Genomic DNA, 26,878 nt, shown 5'->3' with positions numbered 1-26,878 from the left:
GTGAGTGGAGATGCAGAGAAAGAATTCTCAAGCTACAGAACACACACAACCTTGTAGACTTTTATATATTTGTTTCTTTGTTTATTTAGAGAGAAGGAGAGAGAGTGAGAGCACGAGCAGTGTAGGAGCATAGAGAGAGAGAGAGAGAGAGAAAGAATCCCAAGCAGGGCTCGAACTCATGAACCATGAGACCATGACCTGAGCCAAGATTAGGAGTTGGATGCTTAACCGACTGAGCCACCCAGGTGCCCCAGCCTTGCAGATTTAAATGACCCCCCCCTTAATGCTGAGTGTGGGAATGAACAACTCCCCCTCAGACAGATCTTGCTGAGATTTTAAAACTCCAGATACAAAGATGAAACAAGTTAAGAGCTTCCAGAGGGAAAAATCAGTTCAACCACAAGGAACAGAGAATTCAATTACCATCAGATTTCTCAGCAGCAACACTGTGTACCAGAAGGCTGCGGAGCAATGCCTTCGAGATATTGAGGAGAGGTCATTTGGGACCTAGAATTTTCTATCAGGCCAAACTAGTAAGTCACAGAGAAAAAAATCAAAATTATTTTTACACATGCAAGGACTCAGAAGTTTATCATCATCTTTCCCATGCAGTCAAGGAGGCCCTCTAACAAAATGAAGAAGGACATATGACATCTGAGGAAGGTAGCATCACAAATGCTGTGTGATTCCTCTTATACAAGCTTCTCTTTTTTTTTAAGTTTATTAATTTTGGGGAAAGAGAGAGAGACCCCAAGAAGAGGCAGGGCAGAGAGAGAGAATCCCAAGCAGGTTGCATGCTGTTGGCATAGAGCCGGATGCGGGGCTTGAATATGGGAAACCACAAGATCATGACCTGAGCCAAGATCATAACCGACTGAGCCACCCAGGTGCCCCCCTCTTATACGAGATTCTTAGAGGTGTCACATTCATGGAGACAGAGGTAGCATGGTGGCTGATAGAGGCTGGGCTGGAGAGGAACTGGGAGTTAGCGTGTAATGAGGACTGAGTTTCAGTTTTGCAGGATAGAAAGAGTTCTGGAAAGGCAGTAGTGGTGGGTACCCAACTGTGAGTGACCTTAATACCACTGAACCATACACTTAAACATGGTTAAGATGGCAGATTTTATGTTATGTGTATTTACCGCCGTTAAAAGAAACAGTAGAGTATTATGCTAAGTGAAATCAGTCAGTCAGAGAAAGACTGATATCATATGTTTACACTCATATGTGGAACTTGAGAAACTTAAGACCATGAGGGAAGGGAGGGGAAAAGCTAGTTACAAACAGAGAGAGAGGGAGGCAAACCATAAGAGACTCTTAAACACAGAGAACAAACTAAGGGTTGATGCAGGGAGGGGAGGGTCTGGGGAAAATGAGTGATGGGCATTGAGGAAGGCACTTGTTGGGATGAGCACTGGGTGGAGATGAATTCATCCTGAGATGAGTCACAGGAATGTACCTCCAAACCCAAGAGCATATTGTATACACTGTATGTTAGATAACTTGACAATAAATTATATTAAAAAATAATCATAAAAGAAACAATATAAGAGAGAAAGGGTGGGGGGAGGAAGGAAAGAAAGAGGAAGGGAGGGAGGAAGGAAGGAAGGAAAGAAGGTATCTATAAGACCCAGAAGATAAGATGAACACCAAAAAGAATCTCCTTGGCCCTTGATTCTTGGGACTGTTTTCTACAAATGGGAAGAATTTAAAGCCTTCTTAGGACTATTTTTCCTTCTCTTCATTTAGCAACCTGATTTGTAAAGAATATATGTTAGCACTCCACTATGGTAAATTCCATTTTTATTGGATTGCTGTTTTCTGAACTGATCTGAGAACACACCTCAGGTGGAGTATATCTGCACAGCAAGTATCAAATGCGATAACTTTCATAGAGGAAAGGTGGGCAGAAAGCAGAGGTGGGAAGAAAGTATACTGAATCCCTCAGCCTTTCCAAGGGAGGCTCAACACAGTAAGAAGCAACAGTGCTGTCAACCAACTTTCTAAATCAAGACGGTGATACACTAGGGGCACCTGGGTGGCTCAGGCAGTTAACCGTCCGACTTCAGCTCAGGTCATGATCTCACAGTCCGTGGGTTCGAACCCCGTGGCCGGCTCTGTGCTGACAGCTCAGAGCCTGGAGCCTGCTTGGGATTCTGCGTCTCCCTCTCTCTCTGCCTGTCTCCTCCTCACACTCTGTCTCTCTCTCTCAAAAATAAACATTAAAAAAAATGTTTTAAAGCAAGTGTATTAATATTTAAAGTTGTATAAAGTGACAATGGCATCCACTGGAGAAGGATAAGTTAGAACTTAAAAATAAAATATGTCACCTCTTAGGAGTGGAACTAGGAAATGGGGGGTGGAGTTGGGGAAATTTATTACTTTAGGCTTTTTTTTTTTTTTTTTTGAGCATTTTGAATGTATTCTTCCATGTGTAGGTGTATTGCTTTGGTTAAAAAGTAGTGAGTAGCGTGATTTAAAATAACCATTTTTTAGGTTCCAAGTAAGAACATAAAATGAAACATTTTGATGTGCCTCAAGTGTTAGGGAAAGTAAAAGGATGTTCAAATATATGGAGACAGTAGCAGCACAAGTAGTAATAGTGCTGAGGGGGATTCGAACAGAAGGAGTCACGGAAGGGCAGTAGAGGAGTCTGGCTTCAGAGACCAGTCTCCACATCTCTAACAGGGCTAAGAGTGAGCCCATCTTATGGGTTGAAAGGACCAGATTAAATATGGTGTCCAAATGGGTGCTCTTGCTGACATTACCACCATTCTCAGCCCTTTGAGTTCCAAGCAGGAGAGGAGACATAATGATCAGCTAAATGAAGAAGTCAGTGTGGTGCACTATGAAAAAGAAGGAACGCATAGGCTGAACGGCTCAAGGGCTGTGTGACGTTGGGCATGTTGCTTGACCCCTCTGAACCCTGGTTTGCCTCTCTGGAAAATACAATCACAGTATCAATTTTGCAACTAAATTAGGATTAAAATAGATCAGTTTAGATAATGACCATAGTGTACCTGGGACAGACTTTGGCTGAATCATTGCGCCTTTTGGTTGTAAGTTGCAGGGCGAGAACTCAAAACGGCTTTAGGAAAACAGTGGGGTATGGAAAGGCTGTTGCCACAACTCATACACCCAAAGGAAGGACAGAGGTCCAGCCGGGCTCCAGGGTTCAGGGATAAATGACAAATAGACACAGACACTTTGCTTCATCCATCACTGCTTTTCTTCACATGCCGGCTACACCGTCTCCTTGTGTAGCTCAGCTTCTCCTATGAGACACAGAATGCGGATAACGGCTGCTCCTGACCTTCCCTTCCTGTGGCTGCCTGGCCCTCTATTTTCTCTGCTTGGTGGAAAAATCCCAGCTCTCATTGCTCCCACTTGACCGTGTGCCCAGACAGCCATGGCTAGGAGGACAGGTTCGTGCATGATGGGCTGTGACCACAGGGGACCCATCCCGAGGAGCCCGCAAGCCACCTCAGGGCGCACAGCGATCACAGGACTGGGGCGGAGAGGGCAGACAGCTATTTTCCTCCTTCCTGTTAACATCCTTGTGAAATGCTAACTGTCCCCTCTAAGAAAATACTGCTCCCCACTGCCCCCACCCCGCCCCGCCTGTTATAAGCACTGTATTCTACTGCTGGCCCTCCGTGTAGCAGCACAAACCAGAGGGCTGAGACATCAACCCCTGTTTCTTGCCCGGCTTTTAGAAATACTTCAGTGTTGGGGGTGCCTGGGTGATTCAGTCGGTTGAGCATCCAACTCATGATTTCAGCTCAGGTCATGATCTCATGGTTCGTGTGTTCGAGCCCCGCATCCAGACTCTGTGCGGACAGTGCAGAGCCTGCCTCAGATTCTGTCTCCCTTTCTCTCTCCCCCTCCCCACCTTGAAAATAAAAAAAAATAAAATAAAATAGAAGAAGAAGAAGAACTACTTTGGTGGGAGGCGGGTATGGGGAATGGTAAATTGAATCTGTGCCTTAGGTCATTCATCATTCTAAGAGAGCTGCCAGAGTCTAATTTTGTTCGTAAGTCCTTCAAGAGGGTTAAAAAAAAAAAAAAAAAAAGATCTTTCCTCCCGATTTCTGTAGGCCCTCGAGTCCCCAGGAGTTATAGAACTGTGACTCAGTCCCCCACATGCCCCCAAGACCATCCAGCGTTCAGGCACGTCCAAGAGCTGGCTGGACCCAATGCGTGGGCTCGGGGGCAGGATGCAGCCAGGTGCACTGTGCACAGCTGCGCTGGCGACACAGCCTGGCCGAGGCCGCTGTCCCCGCGGCATGGTGGCTCCGTCCCCCGGGACCAGGACTGTGGTGACTGTTCATGCCGAATCCCAGGGAGGACCAGCAGGTGTCAGCTTCCACCCGAGGGCTGCACCGTCCTCTGGGCAGGGTAATTCCCACGGAGTGCAGAATGGGTGACGGCAGCGTGCTGCAGGGGACAGCCAACTCCCTGCTCCCCCGGCTTTGCCTTGTCCCAGGAATCCCCAGTTTTTTTGTGGAGAAGAGCATCCTTTTCACAAAGCCCTGAGAAGCTGGGCCGTTAGCTGTGTGTGTGTGTGCACGTGTGTGTGCGTGTGCACGTGTGTGTGTGCGTGTGTGCCTGTGTCTGCACTGTCGGCTGCAGGCATTTTCAGTGAGGCAAGGTCTCGGGCTGAATTCCTGCCACGGCTTCCTTCCAGCAGTTCGTGGGACTATGAGGCAGGAAAGGTGCCACCGGGTGGCTTTGGCCATGCTTTCCCCTCTTTTCCTGGAACTCTGTCCCACCTCAGAGCAGTGTTCCCCACCTGGGAGATTGAGGCCGGGGGTGGGAACCTTCAGCGTGCAGAGTGGTGCTGGGGGGGTCCTCCCCATGGACTGGGGGCTGGGGGTGGGGGTCGACGCTGAACAGAACTTCCACCTGCAGCCCCTGCTTCATATAAGCCCATCATCGCAGGGTGTGCTTGCGCTGGGAAAATAATTCTATAGAGACCACACTTTTGACCACTTAGGATCCCTTGTCCTGCCTCTTCTGGGTTTTGGTGCTTCTTGGGTTTTCAGTGCTTCCTAAATCTCCGAAAGGACTTGTTGGTAAATTACAGAATGGAAACTTGTGCACTTAAATAGTGTGAATTTGTCAGATCGGAGCAGCCGGATGCTTCCCTGCACACTGGGGCCTCTGCACACGAGGACAGGGAGCTCCGTGACCGGGTGATCCGACAGAGGAGATCTGTACCTACCCCCCACCCGCCACACCTGGCGTGGCCCTTTACTAGACCTGGTCTAACCACACTCACCACCATACCTGGCCTGGACCCCTCCCACAGTAGCCTGGCCCCCCTCCCGCACCTGTACTGACCTCTCTACTACATGTCTGGCATGTCCCTGGGCCCTCAAGTTAATCCTTTACCTGGAGGACAAGCCGCACTGTGACCACAGTGGCGTGTGGTGAGGGGGATCTGGCTAGAGGCCTGAGTCTGGGCCTGAAGCAGGATCTGTGGGTTGGAATAGCTCAGCATTTTCTGTACCGGCAAAGGCATTCCCTCCCTTTTTCTCCACGGGAACACGGGGATCCAATCTTTCTGGTTGCTGAAAACTGAAGCAAATTGAAATTGACTCTTGGATGTGGGTATTCAACACGATGCCTTCACTTGTTTAAAGATGTGGCTGAGTCATCTGTCCTCATTTCTGCCAAAAGGAAACGCCTCCTTCTCTGCCGTCTGCTGGGGCTGGAGGTGTCAGGGGCCACAGGACCGTGGTTTCTTTGGGTCCTTCGCTGGAGCCCAGCTGGAGATGGTAAATATGCCAAAAAAGCACACTTGCAAACATTAATTAGGGAGTGTTTATTTTAATTAGAGGGGGATCCATTTTGGAGTATCTTTAATTATCAACATCGCTTAATAAGCTCTTAAGATATGCCTATTGACACTGATAAGAATTTGAGCTCAATTGAGCTCTTCTGGAACACCTGTGTTTCTCGTCTTTCCCAGCAGTTGACTTTACCCAATACGAATAGCAGGGCTGGGATAATCCATATTAGAAAGCGTGTGCAACTACTTTTTCAAAAAATAATGCTAAGTAGATCATTTTTATCCTTTATGGGGCGTTTGCCGGACTCCACAGGGATTCTTTGGCAATACCTGGCTGGTGTCACCAGCATCTTATTTAATATGATCAGATATCCAGCCTTGCTGGTTTCCCTTCTTGCTGGAAATCCGCGTGTGACCAAAGACAGACCAAGTGGGGGAATCAGCGTATGGTGGGCCAGTCTCCCCAGAAGGCCCAGCCAAGTTGTGGGTTCAGAATGGAAATACAGACAGCAAGTGTGTCCACACCAGATGGGTGAACTGTCTCGATGGCCAGAAACAAGCCCTTATGGCCAGGAAGTCCCTCCTATAGTACGATGTGACACTGCTTCCTCACCCAATGTGTCACACCTCTCCCAGCCCAACGACAGTGCCCGGAGAGGCAGAAGCAGAGGAAGAATCAAAGCTGAGCTCGCCTAGCATCCTTGAAGGCTTCTGATGCCACTGGGGGTGGTCATTCCCCCTTCCTCACGGCCCCCATTGCCCGTATGGTTCCCTCCAGCCACAGACGCTCCAAGATGGTTATATCTCTATTTTTTTTTTTTTTAAATAAGTAACCCATGAGAACCTGGGAACACATAAGTGGCAGCCCGGCCTCGCTCCTAGGACTGAGCCCATATTTAATGTTGAAGCATCATGTGGCCTGAAGGGTCAACAGGAGGCCGCCCTGTCCATTCTTTTCAGTCCCACCTTCTCTCCACATCCACAGTCATCACCACCCTCAGCAGGGACAAAGGCCACTCTTCTCCCAGTTGAGCGAGGTAGATCACACATTTCAGGAACCTCCTCCCTCAAGGTAATTTTTCCCCTTTGTCTAAATCCCTCCAGCTGTAGTGAGGCATTTTTCTCTTGTTCGGTCCTCAGTGGAGAGGAGAGTAGGTAAGCCATCCTATTTCACATCATTTCTCACCTTTGGGATTTGTTTTCCATGGTGGTGGCAGCAGCTATTTTTTTTTAAGATTTTTATTACTTAAACATTTTAAAAACGTTTTTAATGTTTTTTTTTTTAACTTTTTAAAATCTTTATTTTTGAGAGAGAGAGAGAGACAGAGTGTGAGTAGGGGAGGGGCAGAGAGAGGGAGACACGGAATCTGAAGCAGGTTCCAGGCTCTGCGCTGTCAGCACAGAGCCCAACGCGGGGCTTGAACTCACAAGCTGTGAGATCATGACCTGAGCCGAAGTCAGATGCTCAACCGACTGAGCCACTCAGGTGCCCTTTTAATGTTTATTTTTGAGAGAGAGAGAGAGACAGAGACAGAGTGTGAATGGGGGAGGGGCAGAGAGAGAGGGGGAGAGAGAGAGAGAGAGAGAGAGAGAGAGAATCTGAAGCAGGCTCCAGGCTCTGAGCTGTCAGCACAGAGCCTAATGCGTGTCTCAAACCCATGAATCACAAGATCACGATCTGAGCTGAAGTCAGACGCTTAACCGACTGAGCCACCCCAATTTTTTAAATTTATTTAATTTGAGTTAGTTAACATATAGTGTAATATTGGTTTCAGGAGTAGAACCCAGTGATTCATCACTTACATATAACACCCAGTGCTCATCCCAACAAAGTGCCCTCCTTAATGCCCATCCCCCATTTAACCCACCCCTCCACACTCCCTCCAGCAACGCTCAGTTTGTTCTCAGTATTTAAGAGTCTCTAATGGTTTGTCTCCCTCTTTCATTTTATCTTATTTTTCCTTCCCTTCCCCTATGTTCATCTGTTTTGTTTCTTAAACTCCACACATGAGTGAAATCATATGATATTTATCTTTCTCTGATTGATCTATTTTGCTTAGCCTAATACACTCTAGTTCCATCCACATTGTTGCAAATGGCAACATGTCATTCTTTTTGATCGCTGAATAATATTCCATTGTGTATTAGTCAATGAACATTTGGGCTCTTTCCATAATTTGGCTATTGTTGAAATTTTTAAAAAATATTTATTTTTGAGAGAGAGAGAGAGCGCACAACCAGGGGAGGGACAGAGAGAGAGTGAGACACAATTCAAAGCAGGCTCCAGGCTCTGAGCTGTTAGCACAGAGCCCAACACGAGGCTCAAACTCATGAACTATGAAATCATGACCTGAGCTGAAGTCCTACACTTAACCCACTGAGCCGCCCAGGTGCCCCTATTATTGAAAGTTTTCAGTAATCTCTATACCAACCATGGGGCTCGAACTCACAGCTCTGAGATCAAGAGTTGCACGCTCCACAGACTGAGCCAGCCAGGAACCCCCCCAGCCATGTTTAATATTAAGCCCCCACAGGATGTGAGCTGTTGTCTTAATTTTAATACTTTTTAAATCAAGGAGAAAAAGTCCTAACACCCCTTGTCTTGCATGGCCATGGTGTTGACCTTCTTTAAACGGCTTTTGGCTATAACGGCTAGAGTTGATAGCAAGAGCACTTAAACCAGAGACCTAGCCAGTGTGCTGAAAGGCGAGTAATCCGGAGACCCGTGGCCCCTGTGTGACCGCCCTGGGATGCAAAGAAGGAATCGCACAGGCAGTGGCTGGAGACTTGAGGCTTCCCAGCAGCACATTAAGTGACAGACAGAGTTTCATTCATTGCCCCTGGCGTGAAAGCCACCCAACAAGTCTGTAATCATGAACTTCGGTGAGCGAGTGGCAGAGCCCAGAACAGGGAGGTGAGACACCCACCGTCTTCAGCCCTGGCCCGAGCACCCTGGACACCCAAGTCTGTATTTCAGAAGCCTGTCTCCTGCTGAGAGCATCTGACAGCCGGGCCCACGTGCAGAGGAACGCAGCCAGGCAGGGAGAGGAAGTGCATCCCCACAGCAGCTCAGCTGAGCCAGTAACCACCTTTCAGTCTTTCCCTCCCACCCCCCCATGTGACCTGACACCCACGAATGTCAGGCAGAGCCGAAATGTCACCCACATCAACCGTTTTGGAGGCCGGCAAGATCTCCTGGAGAAGACCTGTGAACTCTTCCCCTCCCCCCATCATGCACAAAGAAATGGAAGGGCGCCTGGGGGGCTCAGTTGGTTAAATGTCTGACTTCGGCTCCAGTCTGTGATCTCACGGTGTGTGGGTTCGAGCCCCGCGTCGGGCTCTGTGCTGACAGCTCAGAGCCTGGCGTCTACTTCGGATTCTGTGTCTCTCTCTCTCTCTGACCCTCCCCCATTAGCACTCTGTTTCTCAAAAATAAATAAATGTTAAAAAATTAAAAGAAAAAAGAAATGGCTAGCTCTCAATGGAAAAAGAAAATATTAGTTGCTATGGCCTGAATGTTTGTATCCCCCCCCCCCAATTCATACATTGAAATCCTAACCCCCAAGGTGATGGTGTCAGGAGGTGCTTAGGATGGAGCTCAGGGATTAGTGTCTTATTACAGAGGCTTAAGAAAGGTTCCTTGCCCTTCACCACGTCAGGACGTGGCAAGAAGGCGTGTCAGTGAACCCCGAAGCAGGCTCTCACCAGACACCCAGTCTGCCAGCATCTTGGTCTCTGACTTCCCAGCCTCCAGAACTGGGAGAAGTCGATCCTTGGCACTTATTAGCCACCCAGTTTCCAGTATTTTGTTACAGCAGCCGGAGAAGATACTAGATTTTAACTGCTCACTTGCCTGCCACCAACTTAAACTCTTAGAGTGCTCTAGACTAGTTTAAACATGTTTCCTCTCTCAACCCGCTTTCGATTTTCCCCCAGGGGACCTTAGGCAATGCCTGGAGACATTTTTGATTAGCACACCTCCTGGGGAGGGGGCGTAGCCAGCCTCCAGTGGGCAGAGGCCAGGAATGCCACTCAACATCTTAAGATGTACCAGCCAGCCTCTTATCAGACACCGTCCGTAGTGAGAACGCCCGCCCTGAGCACATCATTCTGTACGTGAAGCATCGTTATCCTCCTTCCGTTTTTAGAGGAACCTTAAATAATACGCCAGGACTTGAGCCGTAGCCTTTTTGTTCTTCTTTTCCCCCGTGGAGGAGACGTTAGGATGGAGAGTCCGGGGGATGGGAGAGGGAGGGGCGGACGCACCTTCCGTCCGACCGCGCAGAAGAGCGCAGGGGGCTGGCTGGGCTTTCCGAGCCCCTTCTCCGGCGTGTCCTCAGGACTCTGCCTCGCCCACCACCTGCCATGCGCCACCACCATGTGCCACCGCAGGCCCGGGATTTATCTTCTCTCTCTTTGCACCCAAGGTAATAGCAGTAGCTGTGAAAAGAGGCAACCGCGTACTGATAAGACTCCAGGCACTTTGGTTTCTTGTCTTAATTACCTTCCTAATTTGCACTTTTGGTGGAACACCTGGGGTGTGAGCACCAGTCGGCAATTTTTTCCTCCGCTCCTTCTCCACCCAGCAGGTTCTTTCTACCATCTGTTGATCTTAAATATCTGCCTTAATTCTCTTCTTTATGTTCGTTCCACGCTTGTAATTTATCTTGGTCCCTCATTAGCTTCTCCATTCCACCTTCAGACGAGGTAGCAATGACGTTTCTTCCCCCCCACCCCCACCCCCAGCACCTGCCCTTCCCCTGGCAGTGGGAAACGGCTTGGCCCCCCTCCCAGGTTAGCTTATGCTGGTGGAGGACGGACCCACTCATGTGCGGATCATCACAGAATGTTCCCGCACTGTTGGCCCAGGAACAAGGTGGGGGCAGAGGGACTGCGCATTCACGTTGCTCCAAACCCCATCGGGGTACGGATTCAGATGCCAGCCCTTGCCACCCACACCTGGGAGAAAAGCCACAAGCGCGGGTCGGCAAATGGGTGGGGGCCGTGGGGGGGCCTGGCTCTGCTTCTCGAGGCTGTGTCCCTTCGGGCAGATGCGTTTTTCCCCCCCGCCTTAACTGGGTACCCCCCTGCCAACCTCCCAGAGCTACTGTGAGTCCAAGTGCTGGGGCTTTTGCTAAATAACCAGAAGGGGTTAGTTTGCTAATTAATATAGGTTCTGTTGCTCTGGGCTGTGCTATCATTTACATTACAGTGACTGATTAGAGCAAAATCTGTAACAAAAGAGCCAACCAGCTGTTGTTTATACTTTAGAAAAGCACATTTTTTTTTCAAAGGGAGAGAGATGCCCCCTGTGATGTTATAAAACACCCACTTAGTCCCTTCCCAGCTTTTGACCCCTCTCCCCAGTGGGCCAGGGGTCCCTGGTGAAGTTCTTTGTCTTGAAGACCCACAGTTACCTCTGAGAGCAGGCTGAGGTCTTGGCTGTGTGGGCACAAAGGATGAGAACAGCAGATTTGGAAACACCGGACTCTGAAGGTAGGAGACTGGCCGAATGGAAGAAGCATCTGAGATGCCCTCCAGCTTTCTGGTCTCATGACCGTGGGCACAGGCAGCCCCTGGGATTCAGAAGATGCACAGAATAGGGGCTTCCTCCCCGCCCTGCTGGAGAGGATGCCTGGGGCCCTCAGGCCCGGCCGTCACAGCCCGCCCTGAAGTCCAGCGCTCACCCATAGTCGGCACCTCACTAGGACTTTCCTCCTTTCTGCAGCTTGTCACATGCATTGGGCAAACCCAGCAATGGTGACCATGCATCCAACCCTCTCCCTGGGGTTGTGCTTTCCTCTCCACCCTCAGAGGGCATTTCTGAAAGAGAAGACTAAGGAACATGCAGCCATCGAGAAGGAAGAGCCTAGACCTCAGAGCCAGAGCTCAGCTTGCCTCTCCCACTGGCTCCCCCTCACCTGTCCTCCCTGATGGGGAGCAGAGGTGACGAGTCCCACCTTGACTTCATGTATAAGGCTTATAGCCCAGTGTGTGGCAGACAGAGGGCCACCAGACCCCCATTTCTCAAAAGAAAGACCACCAAGAGACTGAGATCTTGAATACAAGGCCTGATTTAGAGCCAGAGTCATCACAGAGGGAAGACTTAATGCATGAAGGCTCAGCCTTTGTTAAAAATTTACATCAGGAGCCTGGGGCTCTGGGCTGGCAGCTCAGAGCCTGGAGCCTGATTCAGATTCTATCTACCTCTCTCTCTGCCCCTCCCCTGCTCACTCGCTCGCCTCTCTCTCTTTCTCTCAAAAGTGAATAAATGTTAAAAAAAAAAAAGAATTTACAAAAAAAGGGAGCCTGGGTCACTCAATCAGTTTTGACTTGACATGTTTGACAATTAAACATCCGACTTTAGCTCAGGTCCTGATCTCACAGTTTGTGGGTTCGAGCCCCACGTCAGGCTCTGTGCCGGCAGCTCAGAGCCTGGAGACTGATTCAGATTCTGTGTCTCCCTCTCTCTCTCTCTCTGCCCCTCCCTTGCTGATACTCTGTCTCTCAAAAATGAATAAATGTAAAAAAATTTTTAGAATTTATATCAGGAGACTTACCAATTATATAAAAATCGATCAATCTTTAAAACCTCGATTCTGAAGCATGTGGTTGCTCTGGCGGTATTGAATGGCCGGCCACTTCAGCCCCAGACCCTGGTGGAGCAGGGTCCCGGGGCTTCTCAGCAGCTGGCTCTGGCGTGTGCCAGGCATGCTGGGAGGGGGCTGTCTGCCATCTGGTTTCGGAAAGACCTCCCCCTCACCCCCACCCCCAGCCAAACCCATAACTTCTGAGTCTAGCCCTGGCCCAAGAGTCATGCCATACGATCTCTGGGGTTTCCTCTACCTCCAAAGTCCTAGGATTCTGTATCTCATCATTGGTCATTATGAGGCATATGGGAAGATATTTGGCGGAGGATCAAAATCCCAAATTCTCAACCAGTGATCTCCAGTGGCTACAGCCACCCCATAGACCCCCACAGGGGATTGAAACACAAAGGGTTAAGGTGAGGCAATAAAAAGAGCCCTTTATACCTTAGCAGGGTGTTAGGGTCTCTTGGTGAACCAGGCTGGATAATGGGTGAGCTCTTACCCTTTAACACGGGACAAGTTTGAGCAGATCTTTTGTCTCCAGCTGCCTCCAGGACTCACCATCACAGGCCCTCCCCAGCTAAAGGGGACACAGAGGATAAAAGTGGCATTTCAAGGAGACAGTGACTCCCAAAAGAAGACAACCCCTTCTCACTCAGAAGATTTTCCCCTCTTCCCTCTTTACGACAAAAAAAAAGTTCCTCCTGGCCCCGAAAGTGCTTGGTCTTGATTCTGGTCAGTATTGGTAGTTCTCATTCCTGGTATGATTCAGAGGGGTCTTTAAACTCTCCCATAGATATCAGAAAATGTCTTAACATTACGGTTCTGCCCCACTGGCCCCACGCCACTGGGACAGTTCCATTGTTTTCCATAACCTTTCCTTCTCCATCAGATACTTGTAGGCCAGTAGTGTTCTTCCTCATTTGATCAAAGTCAGGGTATTGGTTGCCTGGGCAGGCTTACTAGTCCCTCTGGAGAGGACCTGGGGAGTCATTTTGTCCATCCCCACGCTTAAGCTAGGCTGTTGCCATACCATCTCAGAGTAGACTGTAACAGTCCACCATTTCAAGATGGCTCCTCAAATGTCTGGGAAGACATCTCTGGGCCCCTGCATCAATCTTGGACTTCTTGTTGCATGAGCTAAATAAAACCCTATGTGTTTAGCTTAGGAGTCCGTTATCGAGCTCTTTCAGTAAAGGGCCAGACAGTAAATATTTTAGGTCTGTGGGCCATATGTTCTCTGTCACACCTACTCATCTCTGCTGATGTAGCGCGAAAGCAGCCACAGACAACTTGTCAACAAATGAGCGTGGAAGTGTGCCAATAAAACTTTATTTGTGAACACTAAAATTATGTAACTTTCATGTGTCATGAAATACTATGCTTTCTTTGATTTTTTTCCCCCCAGTTATTTAAAAATGTAAAAATTGTTCTTAGCTTACAGGCCATACCAAAATAGGCAGTGGGCTGAATTTGGCCCCCAGACCATGGTCGGCCAAGCCCGGATTTAAACTCCAGTCATGTGGGTTTTCTGTTACTGGCAGCCTAGTGTGGTCTTGCCTGACACAGTGATGGTAATGAACCCTATTCGAAAATTGCTCCTGACCCCTCATGCTTTTTCGTTCTGTTTCAGAGGGTCTTGCTGTTGGCGTTGGATTTGGGGCTGTAGAAAAGACAGCGTCCGCCACCTTCGAGAGTGCCAGGTAAGCCAGCACCTGCTCCTTAGAGCCTGGCACTGTACCCAGTGGTGCTCCGGTAATGCATATTACCTTGATGGGCACCCTCAGCTCCAGAGGGTCCAGACTGGTGGAAGTAGGGTGGGGGGAGGTCAGGTGAAGCTTATCTGAGAGAGGGATTCCATCAAAGAAGCAGGTTCACCGTTTGTCAGATGAGCTATCTAATGGGTAACCACTTTGAAAACAATGTGGATATAATCATCTGTGTTCCCCAAATCCTTTAAATGTATAAAGACTAAAGGCATGGGCAACTGGGTGGCTCAGTCGGTTAAGTGTCTGACTTTGGCTCAGTCATGATCTCTTAGTCCATGAGTTCGAGCCCCGCACTGGGCTCTGTGCTGACAGCCCAGAGCCTGGAGCCTGCTTGGGATTCTGTGTCTTCCTCTTTCTCTGCCCCTTCCCTGCTCCCATTCTCTCTCTTGTTCTCTCTCTCTCTTTCAAAAATAAATAAGCATTAAAAGAAAATTTTAAAAAATAATTTTAAGATAAAGACTAAAGACAAAAATAAAATTTAACAAAGCCAGCAACTGATGCTCTCCACTGCTCCCTCTTTTTGAAGTCCCCCTTTCTCTTTCAGGGCCCTGCACCCCCTGGCTCCCCGCTTCCTGTCCCTCTGCCATTCTCTTGCAGGTTTCTCATCCTGAGGCCCTTTATGAAATGTTCATGTTGCCCAGAGCCCATCCCTGGGGTTCCTTTCTTCTCACTCAGGGTGCTCTCCTTGGGGAATCTGCTCCATTCCCAACCAAGACTTTTATGTCAATCTGCTGGTGATGCCAGCGTTGATCTTCAGCCTAGACTGTTCTCTGGAACTTAGGCCTACGGGTCCAGCTACCTTGCAGACATCTCCACTCAGATGTGTCTCAGGACCCCCACACTTGGCATTTCCAAAGTTGAGCTCATTTTCTCCATCCGCCATCCGGCAGAACCTGCCCCTCCTCCCACATTCCCCATCGCCACCTTGCGCCCCTTGACCAAACCGAACTCACCGCTATCCTCGACTCCTCATTTCAATAGACGATCTTCCCATAGACAACCTGTGCCTTCTAAGTTCTTTTTCCTTTCCACCTCCCTGGCATTCCACAGGGCCCAGGTAAGGCTCCAGCCTTGGGACCACGGAGGGGCTTATCTTGTAGCCATCATGGCAATGGGTTCTACGTGGTCTCTCATGCCTGCAAAACCAATACTGCAGCCTCCAGGCTGGAGGAGAGCAGGGAGGAGCCTTTCGTCCAAGGGTGGCAAACTCAGGCCCCTTCGGAAGACCAAGGGGCAAGAAACTGAGTGGACACCAGCATCGGCTGGAGACGGTTGGGAGTAGTAAGGACAGAGGAGAACCTCAACTGGGCAGCACATGCACTATCTCAAGGCACAGTTCTGACCCCTGCATCTAGCTCATTTCTCGGCCTTCTGACTGACGCAATCTCAAAATAGACTTTCCCCCCATGGCAATGGCCCCACCCGCTTCAGTGATGGACCCGGTTTCTATTCACCCTGCGTGTCAGGAAGTCATTTCTCACAGAGCTTCTCTCCTTCTCGTCCTCAGCTGCTGAACTTGCATGAAGCCTCTTTATACCCCATCCCCTCCTTTTAGCCGTTCCCTCAGCCAATGCGGCACCCCTGTATGTTAAGTGTAGTCTCTGCCGGGCTTTATTTTTTATTATTTTTAAAAAAATGCTTGAGGGAGGGAGGGGCAGAGAGAGGGAGAGAGAGAGAGAGAATCTCCAGCAGACTCTGTATTCAGCATGGAGCCCGACATGGGGCTCAGACCCACGACCCCAAGATCGTGACTCCAGCCGAGGTCAAGAGTCGGGTGCTTAACCAACTTAGCCACCCAGGCGTCCCTCTGCAGGTCTTCAAATTCTAATACATGTTCAAGGTCATGTGTGCTTCTTGAAGGCCCAGACGCGCGTGGGGGCTGGCATGTTCTAAGTCAAAATTTCCCCTGTTCTTAACTCCTTATAACCGCCTGTCAGACCTGGTGGGTCATTCGAGCAGGTCGATGGCGGGTGGGGATGGGGGGACTTCATAATGTCAAAATGTCGCCGAAATCAAGGGTTAATTGTGATTCGTAATGCCCTGCGGGCTGCTCTTCTCGAGCTGGGAGAGGGTCAGGAGTGTGGCTCTCTGTCCCCCGGCACAGCCATCTTGATCTTGGCCTTGCTTAGACCAGGAGAAACTTCCGAGTCAGCAGGATCCGGGAGGCTGACCCCCAAGCATCCGCAGCCCGGGTCCTCCTGGGGCTCAGGCACCGTGCACGTCGCAGCGGGTCGGTGGCCAGCAAGTGACAGCTCTGCCCCTGGCCAGGCTTTCAGTCCAGTGGCACCACGTCTCCCGTGACATCGGGATGTCAACTAGTCTATTGCCCGCACTTTCCGCTAATCTTTGTAATTATTTCTGAAGAAAGTGGAGCAGCAGTCTTTCCAGCCCAGCCCCGCCCTTGCCTCGAACAGACTCTCTCCGAGTTACATAAACCCTCAACAGGACCCTCCAGTTGGGACTGAGCTGGAGCTGCAGCCGCGGTACTTTCTGCCTCACAAACCCCCCTGCTAACGGAGTCGCCGGGGGGTTCTCACGCCCCCACACTCCACCCTCCCTCGGCCACAGCCCGTGGGGGCTTGCCACAGTCACCCCTGTGTCCAGAGTATTCGGGGGGGACAGAAGGTTCTCCTTTCAACAGACCCTCCCCATCAGTCCATTCCCCTCCCTCCCCTTAAATCCATATACAGTTCCTGATTTGGGTTCTTCCTTTTCAAATGATCCTACTCTTGAGTGGGGGGAGGGGGGAGCCGGTGAGATGCACGAGAGGCCCCAGGCAAGGCTCGTTAGCTTTCTCTGCCCTTAGCTCGTTGTACAGATGAGTTTCCATGGCTGGATGGGGACCAGCAGGCAGTCGAAAGGGAGCGAGGGGGAAGGAGAAAGAAAGAGGCTAATGCCAGAGGGCAGGCTGCCAAAGCAAAGTCATCCGATGATTAAATGCATCTAGTACCAGAGACACGTTTTGCTTTTTGAAATCCCAGCTCCATGCGATGAACAAGGACACGCCTAAGATATGACACAGAAAGCCAATCCTGAAAACAAAGGAATGAAAAAAGGTGCAAGGTGCGCCCCGACCAAAAAGAAAGCAGGCATTACAGTTTTAGAATCAGACAAAACAGGCTTGGAGACACAAAGCCACGTAAAGAATAGAGGTCACTGCTTTGTGGGAGGGGAAACTGCGCCGGGCTGGTGGGCTGCGCCTGTTCTTGTGCGCAATCTAAGTCTCAAGCTGGTTAAGGAAAATGGTCAGAGTTTCGAAGGAAATAAGACCAAACCGCCGTCATGGTGAAGGGTTAGGGCTCCCTGCTCCGGCACCGGGAAGGCAGATAAAAAGTTAACACAACGCACATCACAGTTTTGTGCAGAGCCCCAGCCAGGCGATGAAAAAAACCGACATTCTTTTCCAGCACGCGTGCGCACGCTTCCCAAAATTGATGAGTGCCGTGCTGCAGAGAAAAGTCACAATGCCCCCCAAATCAATACCACTCAGACCACATTCTGTGACCGCAATGTGACATAATTGAAAATCAATAACAGAAAAGATAGCCTAAATAATTGGTTAGTGGGCAGTGAAACCAATAAGGACCAGAAGATGAGCAGCGTAAGCTCCAAGGGAGGGATGCAAACCAGGTTACTAAGAAACCAGTGGACGAAGGGCATGCTCTTCTCTCGAGTCAGGGGCCCTTCACAGAATGGGTGGTACTTCATCAGGACCGGGGAGTGGGATGGTCCGCTTGCGTAGGTGGATGTGATGGAGGCAGGTAACACAGGGAAGAAAAGTCCAGGTGGGTCCCAAGGCGTTTTCAGGGCCAGTGGAGAGGTGAAGTCACCGAGATGGAGCCCGCATGGTGCTTTCTGGAAGGGAAGCCTGACGGCTAAAACAGCACATCACTCAGCAAGAGGTCGGCAGCTAGTGTGGGTTCTGACACGGAGAAATGAAATGACAAAACCCAAGAGGTGATTTGAACAGTGATCTGACTCTGAGGGAATAATTTGAGGGGAGGAGGTGGGTGGGCCCTTGTGAAGAGTTCAGCCCTGGAATGGATGCCTTAAGGGCTACCAGCAAGATAAGGATGTGGGACTGAAGAGAGACCTCAAGGAGGGGAGGGAGGAAGAAGAGGTTTGAATGTAGAACCGCCAGATGGTATCTGTCAGTGGATTTTGTTGTCGTGTAGAAGGGAGAAGGGGGAATTCAGGTTTGGGGCAACAGGGAGACATAGATAGTCACGTAGCTCTCTGGAAGGGCCTGACGGGAGAGAGGATGCATTGGCATGTACTTGGCAACAAAGTAGGTGCCTGGAGTCCACGTGGACCAAGCTAGCTGCTCTTCATTTAGAGTAGGGGTCTCAGCAAACTGTAGCCCTCGGGCCAGGTCCAGCCCAACACCGGGTTCTGGAAACGGTGTTTTCTTAGAACACAGCTAACACTCACTTGTTTACATATCGTCTGTAGCTCCTTATGTGCTTCAATAATTGAGGTGGGTAACTGCCTCAGAATCTCAAGGCCGAAAGCTGAGAATATATAGTAATCTGGCCCCTTTGCAGACCAAAGTATGCAGACCTCTAATTCAGCGGAAGACCATAATTTTAGTCCAGATCCATCATCAAATGATCTGACACCAGCTAACTTTTGTACGACCTCTTTCTGGTGGCCTGTTAATAATGCATCTAGAAGTCACAGATCTGCAGCCACCATGGGGAAAAAGAAAGGGATAGAGTAAAGACTCAAAGAAGACAGGGTCCTCAACTGAATTTCTCCGATCAGGAAAGACTGAGGCAGGACGCGGGCGTATAATTTGTGCAGGACTGCTGCCACCTAGTGTTCTGATGCTGTTACTTCACCTTTATGGCGCCTGCCTCCATGTCTTCCTTGGCTCCATTCACCTTCCTTCCTCACTGGCTCGCTGGTGTGGCACTCTTCATTCCAAATTCATTGTCCCTTGAATCATGAAGAGTCTCAGGCAGGAAAGGGAAGCCCGTGGCTCAAGTGAAACATAGCTTCCTTCTCTCTGATCTGGTCCCATAGCAATTTCTTCCGGTGTCACCTTGCTGCTTAAACAGTTTTCCTTTCTGAAGTGGAATTACCTCCAGAGAACATGTTCCCTACAAAGGAAACATGCTTTCGGCTTTCACTTGACTCAGTGGCAGGGTAATTCAAACCAGCGGAGAGAGCAAGGCTATTCACACTTCACATACAGACCACTTCCTCGTTAGGCTCTGAGCACACACGTGGGGTGGCATTTGTCATCCTCGAACATAGCCTGACCGGCAAGTGCACCAGGCTGTGTGTAGCCAGGGAGGCTGGCTGCAGACTCACAGAGTACCCTGGATAATAAAGCACGTCCCCAGATACACCTCCGTGTGTTTCTTGTGTCTCATCTAGTGCCTCAACCAGCTAATGCTAACCGACGTCCAGACACTTAGGAAAGAATGCCTGGTAGATTAGTCTGCATTTGGACCTAAGATGGCTTACTAAGTTGCACGGGGTGGGGGGGGAGACATCAAAATAAATTTTAAAGTATATGTCTGCCTCCCCGATCAAGGAGTAAATCACAATTCAGATATAGCCTTTCCCTGGCTTAAAAACCAGTACACATGTTGATATATTAACAGTCCTTTAAGACGGTGGTCATTACTCAACGAAGCAGCCATTTGTTTAGAAACAAAGACAGCGTGGCACCTGGGTGGCTCATTTGGTTAAGCGTCTGACTCCAGCTCAGGTCATGATCTCGCGGTTCGTGCATTCGAGGCCTGCGTCGAGGTCTGTGCTGACAGCTCAGAGCCTGGAGTCTGCTTCGGATTCTGTGTCTCCCCCTCTCTCTCTGTCCCTCTCCTGGCAGTAGACACATTTTCCTGGTCATTAGTCAACAGTAGCCCACTAATGGTGTGTCTCTATGTGGAAGACCTATTACCTATATGCATCTATCTGTCCGATGAATCCCCCTACTTTGGTTCCAGAAAATAAATGAAAATAGGTTTGCAAATTAAATGTAGAGATGGTCAAGAGCAGCCTCACTGCCGTGTGGGGAGGGGTCTTGGAGAAGTAAGTGTAAACTTCTTCAGCACAGTTCACTCACACATCTACCATAACCACCTGCACTCTTACAAGCAGACTGCCCTCTGGCTGGACCAGCTCCCAGACTTCCAGAGACTTCTAAGGAAGCTCTCCATTCCTCAGGCTGCCGATCTTGACCTCCCTACCCGTCCACAGAATTGGGTCTCACCATTCCCCGTGGGGATGCCAGAGCCCAGCCAGGTCTCTCTGAGACTGGCCTTCAGGCGGAGAAGCGCAACCCCAGCATGAGGTCAGGATGGTGCCCAGGCGAGGAGATATTTGCCCACCTTGACCCAACCACTGCTGCCCCTTTCACAGCAGAATAACACCTCCCCCATCCCCGTGCCACAAACCCCACTGCCCCACCCTTCAATCGCCCCAGCAGAATTGGAGGCGAATTCTTGTGCTGTTCTGTATTTGCGATAGCAGATTGTTCTCTCCATTTTATTTTATGCAAACAAGCCCTTCTCTTGAACCCATCAAGCTACCTCGCCCGGGATTCTAGAGTTATCTATTAGCAGCTCTTTCTCTTACATTTTTCTTTCCAGTCCTCCCACACACTGATCCCTTTACCGAGTTCTGAAGAGACAGTGAAACTTGCAAGTGTGGGCAGGCAGGCAGCAGGTGGCGGACACTGCCCCCGTGCGGTGGCTAGCCATCACGGGGCCAGGTGCTGTACAAAACAATGGCAAGGAGACAAAAGGCAATCGAGACTTGTTGATGTCAGAAGCAGCGTGACCTCTGACTTCTAAAGACCCTGTGCTTTATACATACAAGTTTATAAAACTCCTGCGTGCATTTCCGGAAATAGTTACATCTTTATATTCCTGCTATTTTGACCTGGATAGTTCATTCGATTCAGCCCTGACGGTGCTCTGCTATCATCTTATTTTCCTGCATCAGCATAACAGCAGAGCTTTTGTGTGGTCCCCGCTCACAGCAGAGTGGAGGGAGGATGTGAAATGGGCTGGGAAAGAGCCGGAAGCCCCTCGGCGCCGTGACTGTTGGCGCCAGTAGGAAAGCAGTGGTGTGAACGGGCTTCACTTTAGGACACCCAAAAATCGATTTGATTTTTCTTAGGGGGTAACATGTTTCATTTTTCTAATGACTTCAAAAAATAATGTTATGAAAATTATTATGTTAGTCCCGGAAGTAAAGAGGATGGGCCTAAAGCCTGCCAAACTCATGGACAGAGCCAGACTCGGACCCCACATTTCCTCGCGGATAATCGTAGAGTCCTTCCCTCCACAGAGCTATTCTCAAGCACACCCCACAAGGTTTATTTAACACTTTTTTTTAATGTTTACTTATTTTTGAGAGAGAGAGAGGGAGAGAGAGAATGAACAGGGGAGGAGCAGAGAGAAAGGGAGACACAGAATCTGAAACAGGCTCCAGGCTCTGAGCTGCCAGCACAGAGCCCGACGCGGGGCTCGAACTCACAAACCATGAGATTATGACCTGAGCCGAAGTCAGACGCTCACCCGGCTGAGCCACCCAGGCGCCCCCATTTTTCCCCCTCTTCCCCACTGACCTTCAGGAAGTGCCCATCCCATCCTCGGACCCCCTGGGGGCTCCTGAGAACCTTCTGCAGGTGCTTTGCCCCAGGAGGCCTGACCAAAAGGAGCCAGCAGGGCTGGGGGCTGGGAAGCGAGGGCGAGGAGGGAATGGTCTTGGCTCCATCTCCTTGTCCAAACCCTGGCCTTCTTACCTCCCTCTGCCACTCTTTCCTGGCCCTTCTCCGTCCCCGTGGGTTTCCATGCTCCCAGCAAGAGCAGAATGGTACAGGAGACTATGGAAAAGTTAACAGTGTTTGGCCAGTAAGCCCCCTTCGCTTTCTGTGTTCTGTCCCCAAGAACCCCCAAGATTTTTCTTGGACTGAGTTACATTCTTGGGGGACAGGAGCGCCCCCACCCCTTCAGACAGTTTGCCTTCCCTATTCCCAGGTGTGTGTGGACACATAGGTGTCATTGTTACCTGCATACCTGGGAACTCTCCAGCTGATAAGGAAGAGAATCTGGAACTTAATAGCCACTCGCCTGTGAAATATGCCCATCGTGGGGCCTGGTGCCCACTAATTCCCTGCTTTGGGTGCACAGATAGACACGCAGATGGATGAGTGAAAGTCTCTATCATTTACCTGTTAACTGAGATCGTCCGCGAGAAACCGTTTAATGTTAGTTTGGCTTCACCCACGATTCTGGCCGACTTCCCAGGACGGCTGGGGTAATTACCATTATTCGAGCACAAAGCCACTAGAAAGGATACAAAGGAAAACCCGATTGGTTTGGGGTGTTCTGGAAGGCAGGATTCTCCAGACCTCTGCTCGCCTCTCCTGGCACACTTCGTCAAGTCAGAGTGAACTCGCCAGGAAGCCCAGGGACAGTCATCCATCCCTTCCCGCTGGTACCTGAGATGGGAGTCATGTGTCCCCAGGCAGACGGTTTCCTTCGAAGCTTGGGGACATTCTCTGATGTGAGTCTCTATTACCAGTGTTCTCATTCACACACCCATCCACTTCCCCCCCCCCCCCATGGGGCTCCAGAGACAGAAAAATGCCCACAAATGTGCCCATTTCAGCACGCAGCCCTTCCAGTGGTACCTCTGTGTCAAGCAGAAGTGACCTGGGCTAGCAAGCACCTGGAAGTCTGACCATGTCCTTGACTTTTACTGCCTAAACCTCAGTTTTTATGTGCATCTCATGGAGAGAGGCGGGTTGTGTCATGGTTACGGGACTGTCAGGCTATGTGGGACAATAAAAATGTCCCATGTGTAGAACAGTCCCCTTCTCTGTTTTGCAAAGTAAAGGCATCGAAAGAAAGCTGCGATCATAGGCTCTCACTGTCAGTTCTTGTATGAGGTGTCTCTCAGTTAACAGTGTACTCATCACCAGAAATCAGTTCATAAGCGCAGGAAAACACAAAGTCCTTTCTAGTTTTCAGATAGGAGTTCACTTCTCTTTATCTTTCTCTCTCTCTCTCTCTCTCTCTCCATTCAAATTCAGAGCAACTTACAACGTGCAAAGCTTGCCCAATACTACTTGATATGTAATTCCGTGCTTCATACAAATTAGTCAGTTTGAGTCCCCACCCTGCCCCCGGCAATGCAACAAAGTGATCTTGACCATCCCCTTTATTCTGCTACCATGTATCAAGCTTCCTTGAAAATCTTACTGTGGGGGCGCCTGGGTGGCTCAGTCGGTTAAGTGTCTGACTTTGATTCAGGTCATGATCTCACGTTTCGTGGGTTCCAGCCCCATGTTGGGCTCTGTGCTGATAGCCAGCTCGGAGCCTGTTTAGGATTCTGTGTCTCCCTCTCTCTGACCCTCCCCTGCTCACGCTGTCTCTCTCTCTCAGAAATAAACATTAAAAAAAAAAAAAGGAAAGAAAATCTTACTGTGTCTTAGTCTGTATGGAAAATCAGCTTCTGCAGATCGGGATGATATACTTGCAAATATTCTCCTGCCCTCCCCCCGTGTGCAGAAGCCATGCGGGAGAGGAGGCGGGGTGAGAAGGGAAGTCTTACGGGGATCTTAACACTTGAATTCCTGCTATTACTCAGAAAGAGAACGACTTCTCTTGGAGAAGGACCTGATACTGGGAGGCACTAAAATTCCTTTTAACTGACTGATTTTGTTTCTGCTACTATGTGGAAAATGGGGGGCCATAGGAAAAAAAGATTAATTTTTTAATGCACATCGGAGTTACAAGGTGTAAATCTTGATACAGGCACAGACACACGGACTGCTTGTGTGCCCCCTGTCAAGTTTGGGGTGTGACCTGAGAGACGGCAAGGGACAGTGACACAGCCAACCCCAGACACTTATGCACTTGTTTCCAAGACCCAAAAAAGGCAGGTGTCACTCACCGGGAGGGGCTTAGCGTACCCTCTGCCCACAGCTCCTCGCATGCACGGGGCACAGTGAGGCAGACCTGTGAGAACCAGTCAGGGGGCGCTCGTGGGGTGCAGCACCCGCCCTGCCCCAGCCCAGCAAGCCCAAGAACACACAGAATATTTGAGAACCTGGATCCTGGAGCCTGACGACCTGAGTTCGAATCTTGACTCTGCGTCTCACTGGCTGTAGAAGCTGAACGGGTTGCCTTTCTTCTGTGCCTCAGTTTCCTAATCGGCAAATTCCCACAGTCATTGGTAGTCGTAGTAGCAGCCATAACGATACTAGCGTCTACTTCAACAGACTTAACGGAGTGCATACACAGGAAGAACCTGTTACAGCGCTTGGCATACAGGAAGGCGGTGTACAATGTGGGAATTTTTTTTTTTTACAATGTAGGTATTGGGTTTTTTGTTTGTTTGTTTGTTTTTTCCCTTTGGCCTGCCCGTCGCAGACACTACAAACTGATGCCCAGCCCATTCCTGCCCCCGCCTGGGCTCCAGGACTAACACTCCCAACCCCCTGCCCACCCACAACGAGAACTGGTTTGAAAGTGGCAGGCCTGGTGGCCCCAGGAATCTGGGGGGTCCCCAGGGGTGTATGGCTGGTCCCGATGGTGCTTCTGTTAGCCTGAGTCTTGGGCCCCAAGCCCAACATCCTCTCCCCGATTTCCCTTTCCCTCTCAGGTGGATTCTGCTGTCACGTCTCAGCATGGACACGACTTCTGTGTTCCTTGGCTCTAGCTCTGGAAGCGGTCGGTGTCCTCAGCCTTTAGTGTGCGCATGTGCTTTACTCCGCCCTGTGCCCTTGCGCAGAGCACAGCCTGGGCCACATCTTCTGCTCTCTGCGTGGGACCCGGGACCGGGCCGGGCATGCTCGGCTCTGCCCCAGGGGGCTGACCACCTGCCTGGGATTCTGTACACGGTTCCTTAATGGAAAGGGCATGAGCTGCTTCCCCGGCCCCACGAGTCCCGGGACTCACTTTCAGACCTCGAGTCGCTCATCCCAAGCTGTGCAGGGGGATGGACAGGGTGGCGATGGGAACAGAGGAGAGAAAAGTGTGTGTCGTCTCCAGAGCCTGGGAAAGCCACAAAGAAGCCACACTGCTGTTCTCAAAGAGCTTTGTAGGGTCCCTGCCTCCCCCCCGCCGAGCCCGCTGCAGGCTAAACAAGTGCACGTTGTGTAGAGAGTGGTCCCCCGTGCCAAGATGTCCAGCCCTGTCGCCGGGGCCTTGGGTGGGGGTGGCTGGAGGCGGTGGCGGAGGAGGAGGGGGCCACAGCACAAATGGCCCCTTGTGCTGCCCACAGGGAGAGGCTGCTACTCAGCAGACAGGACGCAGCGCAGCCACCTCCCTCCTCATTCAGACAGCGGGACTAGTGCGGAGACATCGGAGGGGCCCATCACTGCCCCGTCCGGCCTCCACCACAGCTTATTAGAAGCGAGGAGAGGCAGAGAGGGACAGTTTTGCCAGAGCAGACGCTAAGGGAGCTCTAGGCACGGCTTGCTCGGGGCAGTGGCCTTCGTGTGACAGTGCTTGCGTGGCAAGCTGCAGAAGGCGTTTTGGGTACGTCCGTCCGTTTGTCCTTGTGATGCTAGCAGAGACAGCTGTCATTACGGGTGGTTTACACGCATCACTTTGTCCTCGCTGTCATCCCAGTATGGAGATGAGGACACAGAGCCTGGGAACCTTCTCGGAGTTCATGCTTATGGCACGCGAAGGCTCCGGGTTCAACTGAGGTCTGGCTGCTGCAGGAGCCCGCGCCGCCCCCCACCCCCTGCTTCCACAACCTGGAAAGCTGACGTTTACAGAGCGCCTTCCACACACAGACCCTGTGCTCGCTGACCTGTGTATTAGCCTGTCCTCGAAGCCCCCTGTGAGATCGCCAGCCCCTGTTTACAGATGCAGGACGTGCCTGAAAGCCCACGGCAAGTAAGGGGCAGAGGCTAGATTCGAACCCAGGCAGCCTGGCTCCGGAGACCGAGCCTTAAACCGTTGCCGTCTCCTGCCACCTGAGTCACGTACTTACCGTGTCTACAGAGGCTTGAAATTTCCCCCCTAACGTGGTGCGGAGAATAGTCTCGGCTTTGCTGAAAAAAGGTGCCCGATCCTTTCTCTGGATGCTTCTGTGTTGGTTGTAAGGAGGTCTGAGTCTATTGTCGAACTCCTCTCTAACATCCTGTCTCGTTGGGCATTTGGGGACTTAGAGGCAAATGTAAACGCTCCCCCGTGAGGGACAGACGTGGTCTAGCCCATCTCACTGGCAGCAGCATTTCTGTTTTGCTGAGTACCAGTCTGGACGTCTGCTGCTGTCGTAAGAACCCTGACACTTGGCTGGTGTCTCCACGCAGCCGGCTGCTGGGGGGAAGACGGGGGAGAGGAGGAAGATCCAAAGAGACGAGACAGAGATAGTCAGGGTGGCCATTATGTCATGGTCTGCCTCCCCCCTCACCTCCTGGAAAGCATGGACAGGTGGGCTGCGTCCCCGGGGTTTCAGAGCCAGTGACCTGTCCTGTGAGCACAGAACAAGACGAGGTGGCGCTTGGCTGCTTGGAAGCCCCAGGGGGTTTTGAGCGATGATGTTGTGGTAGAATCGCGTCCCCCAGAAAGTTGTGTTGATGTCTTAACCTGTGAATGCAACCTTCCCCGGGCGATAGGGTCTGTACAGAGGGAATTAGTTTAAGATCAGGTCCTGCTGGGTTAGGGTGGGTCCTACACACACAATCCGGTGTCCCTACAAGATGGGGAGAAAAGACACACACACGCACACGCACACGCACAGAAA

The 26,878-nt window shown here is 50.5% G+C and overlaps 1 protein-coding gene across 5 annotated transcripts in view; it reads left to right on the top strand.

The window, feature by feature from the left end:
• Positions 1 to 26,878, top strand: part of SLC39A11 (solute carrier family 39 member 11) — a 346,364-nt gene that overhangs the window by 262,906 nt on the left and 56,580 nt on the right. For all 5 annotated transcript variants that reach the window (XM_039229817.1, XM_039229819.1, XM_039229816.1 and 2 more), the window contains one exon: positions 14,017 to 14,086. In XM_039229817.1, the coding sequence (XP_039085748.1) occupies positions 14,017 to 14,086 (70 nt within the window). The remainder of the gene's footprint in view (positions 1 to 14,016; positions 14,087 to 26,878) is intronic.

The sequence above is a fragment of the Hyaena hyaena genome, unplaced genomic scaffold, assembly GCF_003009895.1.
Source record: "Hyaena hyaena isolate Hyena2069 unplaced genomic scaffold, ASM300989v1 scaffold_39, whole genome shotgun sequence".
Classification (NCBI taxonomy): Eukaryota; Metazoa; Chordata; class Mammalia; order Carnivora; family Hyaenidae; genus Hyaena; species Hyaena hyaena.
Note: the sequence above shows the minus strand (reverse complement) of the source record. Positions and strands in the feature narration are given on the sequence as shown.